Consider the following 16379-nt stretch of genomic DNA (forward strand, 5'->3'; position numbering starts at 1 on the left):
TGGGCCTCCCAGGACCTGTGATCAGATTCTACATTTGTAGTGGGATCCATGTGGATTTGCAGGCACATCTGGTCTAGGTAGGTTTCTCACCTTTTTAAAAAAAAAAATTATTGTTATGTTAGTCATCATACAGTACATCATTAGTTTTTGATGTAGTGTTTCATGATTCATTGTTTGCGTGTAACACCCAGTGCTCCATGCAATACATGCCCCTCCTTAATACCCTTCACTGGCCTATCCCAATCCCCCACTCCTGTCTCCTCTGAAGCCCTCAGTTTGTTTCCCAGAGTCCATAGTCTCTCAAGGTTCATTCTCCCTTCTGTTTACCCCTCCTTCATTCTTCCCTTCCTTCTCCTACCGATCTCCCTGCTATTTCTTATGTTCCATAAATGAGGGAAACCATATGATAATTGTCTTTCTCTGCTTGACTTATTTCACTTAGCATAATCTCCTCCAGTCCCATCCATGTTGCTGCAAATGTGTAGTTGTTCTTTCTGATGGCTGAGAAATATTCCATCGTATATATGGACAACATCTTCTTAATCCGGTCATCTGTTGAAGGGCATCTTGGCTCCTTCCACAATTTAGCTATTGTGGACAATGCTGCTATGAACATTTTTTAGTTGAATTGTTATTAGTTTTTTTTTTTTTCGGTATTGAGTTGTTCTTTATATATTTTGGATATTAACCCCTTATTGGATATATCATTTGCAAATATCTTCTCCCATTCAGTAGGTAGTCTTTTTGTTTTGTTGTTAGCTTCCTTTGTTGTGTAAAAGCTTTTTATTTTCATATAGCCATTTACAACATGAATGTACCCATAGGATATAATGCTAAGTGACATTAATCAGTCAGAGAAAAACAAATACAGTATGATTTTACTCATATGAGGAATTTAAGAAAAGACCAACAAACAAAGAAAAGAAAAGAGACAGACAAAAGAACAGACTCTTCAATATGGAGGAGAAAGTGGTGGTTGCCAGAGGGGAGATGACTGGGGGGATGGGTGAAATAAGTGATGAGGATTAAGAGTACACTTACCATCATGAGCACTGAGTAATGTAGAGAAATGCTGAATCACTATATTGTACACATGAAGCTAATGTAAAATGGTACGTTAACCATACTGGAATTAAAATAATTAAAAAGTTAAGAAATACAGGGGTGCAACATTTCAAACCATTCTATTACTATCCAAAATCTTTCTTTTTCATGCCATGCATGTATTTGTGGAAGCATAGAATATTGGTGCCCACAACTGACGGGGTTTATTCATTGTGGTGAAGGATTGCTTAGTGTCTTCTATGTTTTATCACTGTGTTATCTTCCTGTTTCTACTTGATAACTTCCAATGCTACCTGCTAATACGACTCTCTACTCTTACATGAAATAACACCCTAACCTAATATTTGTCACAAATGCAAAGGGACAGTGAATGAACAATATCAGCATCATCCATTTCATACCTCCTTCCTGCTCAGAAATCTCCTCCACATGCATGATCAGAGGAAACGTCACAGGAGAGCTGAATGTCCTGCTGGTCATGTGGTTCAGGGTCAACAGTTCTTCTGCACAAATGTGTATGTGCAATTCACCAATTCAGACTCTCCCAGTGACCCAAAAGGAAGCCAAGATGTTCATAAACTCATTGGAAATAAACTTGAATCACAGAATGATCATGACTGTTCTCCTTAATGTCAGATAAATGTGCCACAGATAAAAAGCAGCACATGATCTAATTGCCTCAGATCTGTTTACTTGGATTATTGTGTCAGTCAGCTCTTGCTGTGTAACAGGCTGTCTTTGTCAAATGGGATATCATAATATCTTTACAATCAAATGGAATTATATGCTGGGGGTGTTTCTGATCTCTGCTGGGTCCTCATGGATCTGGAGTCAGGAGTGAATGTCTATGTTGTGTTTCTAAGACTCATCCATGGTGTTGTGTGTATCTGTAGTGCTCTTCTGTCTTCAACCAATTTATGGACTCTTAATACTACATTTCCAATGTTGGCTCATCCATAGAAAAAATTTGCTTTATCATGTGGACTGTTTAAATTTATTTATTTATTTGTTTGTTTGTTTATTTATTTATTTATTTGTTTGTTTATTTGTTTGTTTGTTTGTTTTAGATTTTATTTATTTATTTGACACAGAGAGAGAGGCAGCAAGAGAGGGAACACAAGCAGGGAGAGTGGGAGAGGGAGAAGCAGGCTTCCTGCTGAGCAGGGAGCCCGATGTGGGGCTCGATCCCAGAATGCCGGGATCATGACCTGAGCCGAAGGCAGACGCTTAATGGCTGAGTCACACAGGCACCCCTGAACTGTCTAAATTTAATTCCACTGTCTGTACATCCATAATTAACGCTTGATTTTCTTCCCCATTAGAAGTGCTATCTCCTACCCCTCTTAAGTGATAATCAGCTACCTGTGTTCTAGATTCTATCCATAGCCATGCACCATTAGGTTTTTTCCACTGAATAAATCATTGGAGTATAATTATCTGTAATAACCTACATATGTGAGGTGTACACATTGGTGAATTAAAGGCTCTACACAAAAATGAAAAGTACATACTGGAGGTTCCTATTTGTGTTGATTTAATAATGTACTTAAGTTTTTTTTAATTTATATATTTATTATTTTATTAATATGTATTTTTTAGCATCTTTAATTTTAATTTTTTTATGTAAAGTTCGATGATTCATTAGTTGAGTATAACACCCAGTGCACCATGCAATACGTGCCCTCCTTACTGCCCATCACCAGCCTATCCCATTCCCCCACCCCCCTCCCCTCTGAAGCCCTCAGTTTGTTTCTGAGAGTCCATAGTCTCTCATGCTTCATTACCCCTTTTGATTACCCCCCCTTTCTTTATCCCTTTCTTCTTCCACCGATTTTGCTAGTACTTAAATTTTAACTGCTTTGTGAGGTAATTATTGAAGCGTCATTTTCTGTATTTCTGAAGGTAATGTGGGATTCTAAACATAAATTCATAGGGTTGTTAAGAATGACTAAAACATATGGAACTTCCTTTTTTTGCTTCAAAGAAAACATTTGAGGGTAACAGTTGTGTCTTGTGTACATGTGTGTTTCCATACATTTTCTTTCAAATAAGCTCATCACATGTGTACACACACCGACACATTTATGATCTTGTCTTTTATGCTGATAGGAATCTTGAGAAAGCTGGAGAAGATAGCACTGAGAAGAGGGAACTTTTGAATGTATCTGAAATAAAAGGATGAAGAAATACAAAGATTTAAATGACAATGAGTGACCATAATTTAGATCATGACATCCTTTCCTATGTCATTGCCTCAAAGTCCTCAGAGTCAGACCACAGACACATTTATGCTGCAAGGAACTCACTGTACCAGCTGATAAGGCAGAATACCTCCAAATCAATTTAAATTTTCTTCTCTACCTACTGTGGTTTTAATGTAAAATTACCCTTAGACAAGGCACCTGGTGAATGAATTGAGAAGCTTAAACTCAGTTCCCTCCAATAATGTTATTGACTATGTGCATATGAGATTCCTCCTGCTGCGGTAAAATATCCCCACACTCATTGCTAAAAACGAACACATATGTGCTCTTACAGTTCTGGAGTCAGAAGCTCGGAATGAGTCTCATAGGTCTAATAGCAAGATGTCTGCAGGGCTGAGTTCCTTCTACAGGCTCAAGGGAGGATCTGTTGTTTGTTTCCAATTCCAGTCTCTATTACTGGCAGCCTGATTCCTGGGGTCCTGGCTCTTCCTCCACCTTCAGAGCCAGCAGGGCACCATTTCCATGCTCTCTCTGACACCAACTCTTCTGTCTCCCTTGTCAACATTTGGAGGACCATTGTGATTACCTTCATCCACCCAGACAAGCATAGCTATTCTTTTTATACTATTGTCCTTTAATTTTTTTTTATTTTTTCTTAATTTTTTTAAATATTGAAGTGTATTTAACATACGCTGTGTTAATCACTTTAGGGGTACGATATAACAATTCAACAATCCTATACATTTCTCAGTACTTACTAAGGTAGGTATATTCTTTTTCAACATTTTTATTTAAATACCAGTTAACATACAGCAAAATATTAGTTTCAGGTGCACAATTTAGTGATTCAACACTTCCATGCAACACCCTATGCTCATTGTGAAAGTGCACTCCTCAATCCCAATGACCTCTTTCCCCCAACTCTTAAACATTTTTTTTTTAATTTTTACTTATTTTATCTTTAAGTAGGCTTCATGCCCAGTGCAGAGCCCAATACAGGGCTTGAACTCACGACATTGAGGAGATCAAGACCTGAGCTGAGATCAAGAGTTGGAGGCTGGATCAGCTGAGCCACCCAGGTGTCCCTTAACCATTTTTTAAGTGCACAGCTCAGTGGAATGAAATACATTCCCATTGTTGTGTGGTTGGCACCACCATCCATCTCCAGAAGCCTTTTCATCTTGTGGACCTGATGCTCTATGCCCAAATATATATCTCCTAATTACCAAAATATTTTATACATTAAGATGAAAACAACAGCTCTTAAATTATGTTAAAGCATTGAACTCTTAACTGTTTTGGTTAAAGTGTTATAGAAACCAAGGTCTATAGTCCTCATGTTTTTATGTTAAAGAAATTCACTTCTTCACTTGTGGAAGGGGGGGTAGCAATCTTGTGGTGATACCAGTACTGTGTCCAACCACAAGTCAATATTTGGGCGACCCAAAGGAGCCTAGTAAAGAAAAACTCTTCACACTTAGATTTGGATAAATCTTTAACTCAGGGTTGGGATAAGGTGCTAGGAGGTTAGCTCTGTGGGAGGCAGGTGAGTTCAGGGAAGAGTAATAACTGGATTCACCTGACTTGTAAGCTGGTCTCTTAGGAATGGGAAACTACAGGGAAAAAAAAAGTTATATCTGTCCAGAGCAATGTCCCATGGGGGATGATGTCCCCAGGGGTTGGAGAAACAGGAGGGAAATATGCCTAAGAAGTAGATACAGAGCAGTCAATATCTCTTCTGCTGTTGTCCCTCAGCAGGTGCAACCTTGTGCCAAGTGGGACAGGGTTATTTCTTTTGGAGTTCCCAGGTCTGGGTAGGAGACTCCTGCTGTATTGTTAGAGAACAGAGCTTCAGTGTCCATTATCCACCGTGGAGGGAGGAATCTGGACTTCCACACAGAGACCCCCATGCAGGTGAGTTTGAAAACCCCACAGGTACAGAAAGAAAGGGCCAGCGAGAATAGAAGAGTGGGAACATTTACCTGAAGCCACCTGAGAGACAACCCAGCCTAGCCCAGCACTGGGATATCACTGTGGTTGTTGGCTTTCTTGATTAATGGATAGATCTATTTATTATCCTAAAAAGAAAAGTAAATATTGAAATCACTCAGGAAGGGGAGATTGTTGAGGATTAACCAGTGGTGATGGAACAGTGGTGATGGGTGACATAAAATGGCCCCAATAAGAGTAGAACACAAGTCCAAGAATCTTTGCAATTAAGGGGAATAGAGATATAGGGTATTAGCTACAAGGGATATGCAGTCCAGTGAGGGCATTCCTTTTTTTTTTCCTTTTAAGCCAGGGACAATTTGAATGTGTTCCCATATTGATGAGAAAGATCCAGACTAATGAATCATGATACATACATTTCAGTGTACTTTTTCATGCTGGGTATTCCAAGCAATTTTTTTAAAAAATGTAACAGGTGAAAAGAGGTATACTAAAAAAGCTTTCCATTACCATTATTTCCTTACTGGTGAGGATGAGTATATTTGTGGGTTTCTTGTTTGCTTTCTCTATTGCAAGTTGTCTGTGCCATTTTTGTGCTTTTGTTTGGCAGGTTTTGAGTGTTTATGTTCCTGTTGTTGATTGCATTTTTCAAGCATAAGAATTGGAGTTTTTCCACCAACTTTGCCATTTGACCTTCAGTTCCTTTATGTCTGTACAGATGAGTTAGAGGTAGTAAGACAGTTAATACGTTGTGCGCTCAAACCTATTCTCGGTCGTATCTTCCTCCCTCCTGCTTAAGTGTAGAAAGTTCTTCTGCATCATTTGGATTAATAACTTACCGTTTAGACATATTTCCAACTTGTCTTTGTAGTTCTGTTATTCCTCATTGTGCCTTTTGGCCTTTTGTGATTAGATCTGTTTCTCAGAGTCCCCTCAACTGCCGCCATCATTAGAAAAGTATTCTTCTTTATCATTTGACTAATGTTCACATTTTCTTCCTAAACAAATACGCAGTAGTATATCTCTACATGAGATGAAAGCATCACTTTAGATAATGCTTCCTACTCACTTTTTGGTTATATTCGTTTATTTCCAATTTGTATGTTTTTAAAAGTGACTGGTATGCACAATGTGGGGGTCAAACTCACAAGCCCAAGCACAGGAGCTGTACTCTCTACTGACTGAGCCAGCCAGGCACCCCTGCTTCCCAGTCTTTAGCACTTTAATCTTAAATTAGTGACCCATGTTGATGTTATTACATTAACACTCTTTTATGCCTGTCTAGAAAGTTATTTTTAGATTGTCATTGTGTTTCAGACTGTTGTTTGAAAGAGCTACATGCCTAACCTACTCTCACTCCTACTGCTATCCTTTGTTCCATAAGCTCTTAATTTCTTTTAAAACTTATATTTCTAGGGGCGCCTAGTGGCTCAGTCAGTTGAGCGTGTGACCTCTTACTTCAGCTTAGGCCATGATGTCAGGGTAATGAGATGGAGCCCTGAGTCAGGCTCTGGGCTGATTGTGGAGCCCGCTTGAGTTTGTCTCTCTGCCTCTTCCTCTGTCCCTCCTCCACCTGGCTTCTGTGCTCTCTCTCTCTCTCTCTCAAAAAAAGTGGTATGTTTCTATACTATGCATGCACAAATATCCATATACTTTTTAAAAAATGATTTTATATATTTATTTGTGAGACAGAGACAGAGAACTTGAGAGAGAAAGAGCACAAGCAGAGTGGAGGGACAGAGGGAGAGGGAGAAGCAGGCTCCTTACTAAGCAGGGAGCCCAACGCAGGGTTGGATCCCAGGACCCCAGGATCGTGACCTGAGCCAAAGGCAGATGCTTAACTGACTAAGCCACCCAGGTGCCCCTACTCATACACTTTTATACCAATTCATAAATAGAATCTTATGCACATTTTAAATGGTCTTTAGACTCTGGTGAAGTCCCTTCTCTCTCTCTCTCTCTCTCTCTCTCTCTCTCTTTTATAGCTTGTCTCCATCAGTAGTACCTTACAGTCCTGCCTGCATCAACCAGTATAATGCTAATTCATTATTTCAATGATTACATAATATCTCAGGGTGTGGCTGTGTTATTTACACTTCTGAGGATTTTCCATACACTTTCTCACTAAATTGCTATTTTATCAATTACACAAAAATATTTTGAGATTGGGTTAGAATGCTGGTTCTCTTGTATATATGGACCACATCTTCTTAATCCATTCGTCTGTTGAAGGGCATCTCGGCTCCTTCCACAGTTTAGCTATTGTGGACATTGCTTCTATGAACATTGGGGTGCATATGGCCCTTCCCTTCACTACGTCTGTATCTTTGGTGTAAACACCCAGTAGTGCAATTGTTGGATCATAGGGTAACTCAATTTTTAACTTTTTAAGGGACCTCCACACTGTTTTCCAAAATGACTGTACCAACTTGCATTCCCACCAATGGTGTAAGAGAGTTTCCCTTTCTGTACAACCTCTCCAACATATGATGGTATATATACATATATATACGTATACATATATATATATATATATGTATACGTATATATACCAATCTTCTTTATCCATTCATCTATCAATGGACACTTGGACTGCTTCCATATCTTGACTATTGTAAATAATGCTGCAAAATGTGGGGTGCATGTATATTTTTGAATTAGTGTTTTTGTCTTCTTTGGGTAAATACCCAGTATCGGGATTACTTGATCATGTGGTATTTCTATGTTTAGTATTGAGGAATCTCCATACCGTTTCCACAGTAGCTGAACCACGTTGCATTCCCACCAACAGTGCATGAGGGTTCCTTCTTGACCACCCCTGCACTAACACTTGTTATTTCTCATCATTTTAAACTAGCCATTCCGACTGGTGTGAGGTGATAGTCTTACTGTTTTGGATGTCACACAAATGGAATTATTTTATTCCCTTCTCAGATTGTTCACTGTCTGTATGTAGAAATGCGATGATTTTTTTGAGGTTTGGCTTTTTATCCACTTACTTGGCTGAATTAATTTATTAGCTCTATGAGTGTTTCTGTGGCATTTTTAAGATTTTCTACATATGAGATCACACTGTCTGCATACATAAATTTATTTCTTCCTTTCTAGTTGGGATGTCTTTTCTTTTCTTTTTCTTTTCTTTTCTTTTCTTTTCTTTTCTTTTCTTTTTTCTTTTCTTTCTTTAATTGCTCTGGCTAGAACTTCCAGGGTTATGCTGAGCAGACATCAGTATAAGAAGGTTCCCCTTTCTCCACATCCTCTCCAACATTTGTTGTTTCTTGCCTTGTGAATTTTTGCCATTCTAACTGGTGTAAGGTGGTATGTTAATGTGGTTTTCATTTGAATTTCCCTGATGGCTAATGACTTTGAATGGAATATTACTCAGCCATCAGAAAGAACAACTACACATTTGCAACAACATGGACGGGACTAGAGGAGATTATGCTAAGTGAAATAAGTCAAGCAAAGAAAGACAATTTCATATGGCTTCACTCATTTATGGAACATAAGAAATAGCAGGAAGATCAGTAGGTGAAGGAAGGGAAGAATGAAGGGGGGTAAACAGAAGGGGGAATGAACCATGAGAGACTGTGGACTCTGGGAAACAAACTGAGGGCTTCAGAGGGGAGGGGGTGGAGGATAGGGATAGGCCGGTGATGGGTATTAAGGAGGGCACATATTGCATGGAGCACTGGGTGTTACATGCAAACAATGAATCATGGAACACCACATGAAAAACTAAGGATGTACTGTATGGTGACTAACATGACATAATAAAAATTAACTAAAAAACAAAAACAAACAAACAAAAAAGAATGCTGGTTCTCCACTGAGGGCTATCTTGTCCTCCAGGGGACATTGAGTGATATCCACAGGCATTTTAGGCTGTCAGGTAGGGGAGGTGTCACTAGAGGCCAGAGGTGCTCTAAACATCCTCCAATGCCCAGGACAAACCACAGCACAGATAATGATCTGGGCCAGATGTCAATAGTGCTGAGATGAGAAAACCTGAGGTAAACAATGCATATCTATATTTTCAATAGTTACAGCTGTTTTCAGATTATTTCCTAAATGTTATAGCGTGTCATATTTCTATGACAAAAATTAAAGAGTACCACTTTGCTATCTGTTTAAAAGTTCCAATCCCAATCGATGTGCTCTTAAATTATTTGATAGGCTGATGGGTGTGAAAGGGATTTCATGTTGTTTTTGTAAAGTATTAGTGAGTTTGAGCAAAATTCATATATTTGGTCACCATTTTGATTTGCTAATTATTATTATATGACCATATATTATATGCCCATTTTATACAGTTGATGACATTTCAAATGATTTTTGCAGATTCTTGTTTCTCTATTGAATTCTATGGTGATATTTTGGCCATAAAAATGTTCTAAATTCTATTAGTTAATGTATAACTCCTTCCCTCTTAGTTTCTTGCATTAATTGATTTTGCCTGTAGATTTTATTTGATTTTTTTTTATTTTGGGGATTTTTTTGTAATTGTAAGGACTTTTGGGGGATTTTTTGTATGTTTTTAAATTAAATTTGTATTTTTAACTTCTGCTTAATTGACATGCAGTCTTATATTAATTTCAGGTTACCGTATAGTGATTCAACAATTGTACACGTTACTCAGTGTTCACCATGATAAGTATACTCTTAATCCCCTTCACCTATGTCACCCATCTCCCCACCCATCTCCCCTTTGTCAACCACCAGTTTGTTCTCCATATTGAAGAGTCTGTTTTTTGTTTGTCTTTTTTTCTTTGTTCATATGTATTCTTTCTTAAATTCCATATATAAGTAAAATCATATGGCATTTGTCTTTCTCTGACTGACTGATGTTACTTTGCATTATACCCTCTAGATTCATCCATGCTGTTGCAAATGGCAAGATATCTTTGGTAGTGTTTATACCATTTATCTACCACCCCCTCACCTACCCTCTGGCAAGTACCAGTTTGTTCTCTGTATTTAAGTGTTTGTCTGTCACACATATAAGTGAGGTCATATGGTATTTGTCTTTGTCTGACATATTTCAGTGTGTGTAGCACCCCCTAGATCCCCTCATGTTGTGCAAATGGCATTTTTAGGATTTTCTACATGTAAGATCACATCATTTGTATACATAAATTTATTTCTTCCTTTCCAGTTTGGATGCCTTTTATTTCTTTTTCTTTAATTGTTCTGGCTAGAATTTCCATTGTTATATTGAGTAGAAGTTGTGAAATCAGGCATCCATGCGTTGTTCCTGATCAAAGAGGAAAACTGTTCACTGTATCCCCATGGAGTGTCAGGCTTGCTGTGGGTTTTTCATAAATGGCTTTATGTTGAGATAGCTTCCTTCTATTCCTAGTTCTTAGTGTTTTTATCATGATTCATACACAAATATAAACATTAATTTCTTGAGTGCAGAATACAAATGATAATGTATCTGCCAGGTTAGTAATGCATGATTATGTCCTGCCCCTTTTCTCTTATCATGGTCGTCACATAGACTGAATGGAACTAAAGAATGACACATGGATTTCAGAATTTCTTCTTCTGGGATTTTCTGAAGAACCAGAATTGCAGCCCTTCCTCTTTGGGCTGTTCCTGTCCATGTACCTGGTCACCATCCTTGGGAACCTGCTCATCATCCTGGCCGTCAGCTCTGACTCCCACCTCCACACCCCCATGTACTTCTTCCTGGCCAACCTGTCCTTTGTAGACATCTGCTTCACCTCCACCACCATCCCCAAGATGCTGGTAAATATACAAACACAGAGAAAAGCCATAACTTATGAAAGCTGCATCATGCAGATGTACTTTTTTCTACTTTTTGGAGGTTTGGACAACTTCCTCCTGACTGTGATGGCTTATGACCGCTTTATGGCCATCTGTCACCCGCTGCACTACACTATCACTATGAGCCCTCGGATCTGTTCACTCCTGCTTCTGGTGTCCTGGATCATGAGTGTCCTGAATTCTTTGTTACAAACCTTAATGGTGCTGCGGCTGTCCTTCTGTACAGAGGTAGAAATCCCCCACTTTTTCTGTGAACTCAGTCAGATGATCCAACTTGCCTGTTCTGATACTTTCCTTAATAACATGGTGATGTATTTAGCAGCTTTGCTGCTGGGTGGTGCTCCCCTGGCTGGGGTCCTTTACTCTTACTCTAAGATCGTTTCCTCCATATGTGGGATCTCATCAGCTCAGGGCAAGTACGAAGCATTTTCCACCTGTGCATCTCACCTCTCCATTGTCTCCTTATTTTATTGTACAAGCCTAGGAGTGCACTTTAGCTCTGCTGCTACCCAGAGCTTCCACTCAAATGCAGTGGCCTCGGTGATGTACACGGTGGTCACGCCCATGCTGAACCCCTTCATCTACAGCCTGAGGAACAGAGACATAAAGGGGGCTCTAAATGTATTTTTCAGAAAGAAGTCATAAAAGGGCCATTTTTCACCAACTACCTGTGATTGTAGGCTTACAATGTCTGTAGCCAGACATTGTGATTCTTTAATCAGGTCATCAGAGAAGAACTGAATCCCTCTATTTATACACTGGAGTTTCAATTTTTCTAAAGTTCACCTGTTTTATAGAATTTAAATAGTTCTCTTTGTTGAACTTTCTGCTCCTTCTGATAGTCAACAATTTTCATTTTGTTTTCTTCAGTTCCAAAGTTAGTCACAACTTTAAATCAGAAACATTTTGGAGATTCCCATTTGCCTCATATAGTGATGAACTGTACTAGTTTTATGAAATAAACTACATTGGCAACTGAGGCCATTTTTATAATTTTATTGTAGAGGAAATTCTGAGATCATGGCTCTGCATTTCGTGTCTGCATTTCCTTTCTGCATTATTACCTTAAATGCTCTTCTTGATAATACACACTTTAACCTACTATTTGTTTTGTAGCTAGTCATGGGGCTTTATGATCTTCATTAGGGTCCCGTTTCCTTATCAGCTCAGCATCCACAGTATTCCTCACACAGAATAGTAAAGCAAATATTGCTTATGAAAAACACCGTCCAAGTGTAATCTATAGAAAGACACATTTGAATAAACCAATTGACTTAATATGGGCTCAGTATCAGAGAAGACCTGAAATAGGATCAAGTAAAATTTTCTATCACAGCATAATTTATTCTGGGAAATTTCTTTTTCATGATGAACATCTACTCATTAAAGTGTGGGATATTTGGTGTCCATGTTTAGGGGGTTTTATTAATTGGAGTGAACAATTTAGTGGCAGATTTTATATTATTTAATTGGATGATTTTCCTGTTTCAATATGAAAATTTACAGTGCTGCCTATAAATATTACTCCTTCAATTGCCCTAAACTTAGTATCTCCCCCTTTAAAAATGTTATAGTATGAATGAGTGCACAAAGAATGTATTCACTCTATCATTAATTTCTTTTCTCTTTTTTTTCTTTCGTTCTAAACTCTCTTCAATCCTATGACCAAAGGATAACACAGACAAGAGCTGGAATTCCTGCCGAGTAATTCTCTGGGAATGGAAACTTGTGACTAAGGGTCCCACAAGTTTTTCCTGCAAGAACATATAGGTCTTCCAACCTCTCTCAGTTACCTAGAAGGGAATCCCAATGGTAATCACTTTTAGTACAGTTATCTGAAATAAATATTAATAACCAGGCCATTATGAATGCTCCTTTCAAATATCAGAACAAATGCCAAAAATAAGAAGCAGTAGATTATTCTTAATATCTCAGTTCTGTTTACATTGATTATTGTATGTCAGCTGTTACTGCCTGACAAGCCATGCCAAACATAAAAGATATGAGATAATACTTTTTTCAAAAGCACATGTGGGTCTTTGCTGGGGAAGTCTTCTGGTCTCTGCTGGTCTCCTCATGAGACTGTGGTCAGCTGTTCATGAGCAGGAAGTGCTCTGCTAATCCTGGCTGTGTTCTCACATTTGGGGTCTTACAGATGATAGGCTGGTCTATGTTGGCCATTGTTAGAGCAACTGGGCTCTGTTCCACATGTTTTATCCTCCTACAGGAGGCTAGTGTGGACCTGTATACATGGCAGAGGCAAGGTTACAAGAAAGCAGCAGAAACACAACAAGGCCCTTTGAAGCACACTGTCATTTTCAGCATACACTATTAATCAAGGCAAATAAAACACTAAGTTCAGTCCAGATTCAAAGCTGGAGAAATAGACTCCACCTCTCAATGGGAGGAGCTTCACAGTCACATTGCAAAGTACATGGATACAGAGATAAATAGTGAATTGGGGCCATCTCTGCAAAAGGTCTACCAATCAAGTCAGTTCAATCAAGTTTTATTGGTGCAGGACGTAAAATCGACATACAGAACAGTATAGTACAGTACAGCACAGTGTTTCAACAATTCTACACATGACTCAGTGCTCATCGTGGTGATGTGTGCTTAAGGGTTGAGTCTGTAGGATTTTCTATATTTAGTTATATCATCTGTAAATAAAGACGATTTTACTTCTGTCTTTCTTTATGAGTTGGATGCCTTTTATCTCTTTATCTTACCTGATTCTTCCAGCTAGGTCCTGCAGTATTTTGTTGAACGGGAGTGGTGAGAATGGACACCCTTGTCTTGTTACTGATCTCAGAGTAAATGTTTTCTAACCTTTTACAATTGAGCATGATGTTTTTGTGGCTTTCACATATATGGTCTTCTGTTTTGTTGAGGTATGTCACTCCTATATCCAGTTTTTTGAAGGTTTTTTTTTTTTAATCATGAAAGGATGTTGTATTTTGCCAAAAACTTTTCCTGCATGTATTGAGATAATCATATGATTGTTATATTTCATTCTATTAACGGGGTGTATCACATTTATTGATTTGCTTGTGCTGAACCATCCTTGTATCCCAGGGATAAGTACTAGTTTATCATGGCATAAAATCACTTCAATGTGCTGTTTAATTCAGTTTGCTAATTTTTTTTTTTTAATTTTGTCTATGTTCACCAGGGGTATTGGGCTATAGTCTTCTTTTTTTGTGGTTATGTTTTGTAGCTTTGGTATCAGGGTAATGCTGGCCTCGTAAAATGAGGTAGAGAATGTGCCCTCCTCTTTAAGTTTTTGAAAGGGTTTGAGAGGACTGTAATTATTCTTAAAATGATGAGTAGAATTCACCTGTGAAGCTCTCCGGTCCTGGGCTTTTCTATGCTGGGAAATTTTTGATTACTAATTTAATAACCTTACTCATTAGTTTTTTGTTCATATTTCCTATTTTTTCCTGACTTAGTTTTGGTGGGTTATACATTTCTAGAGATATATCATTGCCTTTTAGCTTGTCCAATTTATTGGAGGGAAATGTTCATAGAGGTCTCTGTATTATTTGTATTTCTATGGTATTGGTTGTAAGGTATCATTGTTTGCTGATGATTTTATTTTTTAACAAGAAACAACAATTGTTGGAGAGGATGTGGGGAAAGGGGATCCCTCCTACATTGTTGGTGGCAATGCAAGTTGGTACAGCCACTCTGGAAAACAGTGTGGAGGTCCCTTAAAAACTTAAAAATTGAGCTACCCTATGATCCAGCCATCTCACTACTGGGTATTTACCCCAAAGATACAGACGTAGTGAAGAGAAGGGCCATATGCACCCCAATGTTCATAGCAGTTCTGTCCAAAAAAGCTAAATCATGGAAGGAGCTGAGATGCCCTTCAACAGATGACTGGATTAAGAAGATGTAGTCCAAATGTACAATGGAATATTACTCAGCTATCAAAAAGAATGATTTCTCAACATTTGCTGCAACATGGACAACACTGGAGGAGACGATGTTAAGTGAAATAAGTCAAGCTGAGAAAGACAATTATCATATGGTTTCTCTCATCTATGGAACACAAGAACTAGGAAGATCGGTAGGAGAAGAAAGGGATAAAGAAAGGGGGGTAATCAGAAGGGGGAATGAAGCATGAGAGACTATGGACTCTGAAAAACAAACTGAGGGCTTCAGAGGGGAGGAGGGTGGGTGAATGGGATAGGCTGGTGATGGGTAGTAAGGAGGGCACGTATTGCATGGTGCACTGGGTGTTATACGCAACTAATGAATTATCGAACTTTACATCAAAAACCAGGGATGTACTGCATGATGAATAACATAATATAATAAAAATATTATTATGAAAAAAATAAACATAGCACATGCCAAGATTTAAAAAAAACAAAAACATAAAACAATATTTAAAAAGATTATTTATTTGAGAAAAAGAGAGCAAGAGAGAGGCAGAGAGGAGTGGGGAGGAGCAGAGGGAGAGAGACAAGCTGACTCTGTGCTGAGCTTGGAACACAAGGCAGTGTCCTGAGATCATGACCTGAGCTGAGACCTAGAGTCAGATGCTTAACTGACTGAGCCAGCCAGGTATCCTGCTACTGATTTTATTTATTTGCATCTTCTCCCCCACCTCTTTCCTTTTGTTTAATTGAAGGTTTATCAATTTTGCTTAGCTTTCCAAAAAATTGGCTCCTAGCTTTTTAAATCTTCTCTATCAGTTTTCTGGTCTATATATCATTTATGTATGCTCTGATATTTGTTATTTCTTGTCCTCTGCTGCTTTGGATTTAGTTTGTTTGTTTTTTTTCTAGGCCTTTGAATCATAAAATTAGTTTTTTTTCTTAATGTAAGCATTTATTAGAAACAAGAAAAAAGCACCTCTTAGTGCTGCTTTTGCAACATCCCATAAGTTTTGATAGGCTGTGTTTCCATTTTCATTTGATTGAAGATTTTTAAATTTCCTTTTTGTTTTTGTCTTTCACCCACTGGCTGTTCATGAATGTTGGTTTAATTCTCACATATTTGTGAATATCTCAGATATCGGTGCCCTTACATTTGTTGCAGTGGTAGTCACACCAGCCAAGACATGGAAACAGCCCACTATCCACTGACAGATAAATACTAATGATAGCATATCTATACAATGGAATTCGGCAATGAAAAAGGAAGACATCCTTTCCTTTGCTAGAACATGGATGGACTTTGAGGGCATTAGGCTAAGTGAAATAATCAGATAGAGAAAGACAAATACTGTTATGATCTTCCTTATATGTGAAATACAAAATCTGAACTCATAGAAACAGAGAGTAGGTTGATGTTTGCCTGTGGTTGGGATTTGGGGAAATGAGAAAATGTTGGTGAAAGCCCACAAAACTTCAGTTATAA

General features: G+C 38.3%; 1 protein-coding gene across 1 annotated transcript; it reads left to right on the forward strand.

Annotated features, from left to right (window-relative positions):
* Window positions 1–10724: 10724 nt before the first annotated feature.
* Window positions 10725–11654, forward strand: LOC113248949 (olfactory receptor-like protein OLF4). Its single transcript, XM_026490533.2, has one exon. It carries the CDS (start codon window positions 10725–10727, stop codon window positions 11652–11654), a length of 930 nt encoding a protein of 309 aa, XP_026346318.1.
* The last annotated feature ends 4725 nt before the right edge of the window (window positions 11655–16379 follow it).

This window comes from Ursus arctos, unplaced genomic scaffold (assembly GCF_023065955.2).
Source record: "Ursus arctos isolate Adak ecotype North America unplaced genomic scaffold, UrsArc2.0 scaffold_14, whole genome shotgun sequence".
Taxonomy (NCBI): domain Eukaryota; kingdom Metazoa; phylum Chordata; class Mammalia; order Carnivora; family Ursidae; genus Ursus; species Ursus arctos.

Coding starts and splice junctions, on each gene's coding strand:
- LOC113248949 (XM_026490533.2), top strand. CDS start 10,725: ATGGAACTAAAGAATGACACATGGATTTCAGAATTTCTTCTTCTGGGA.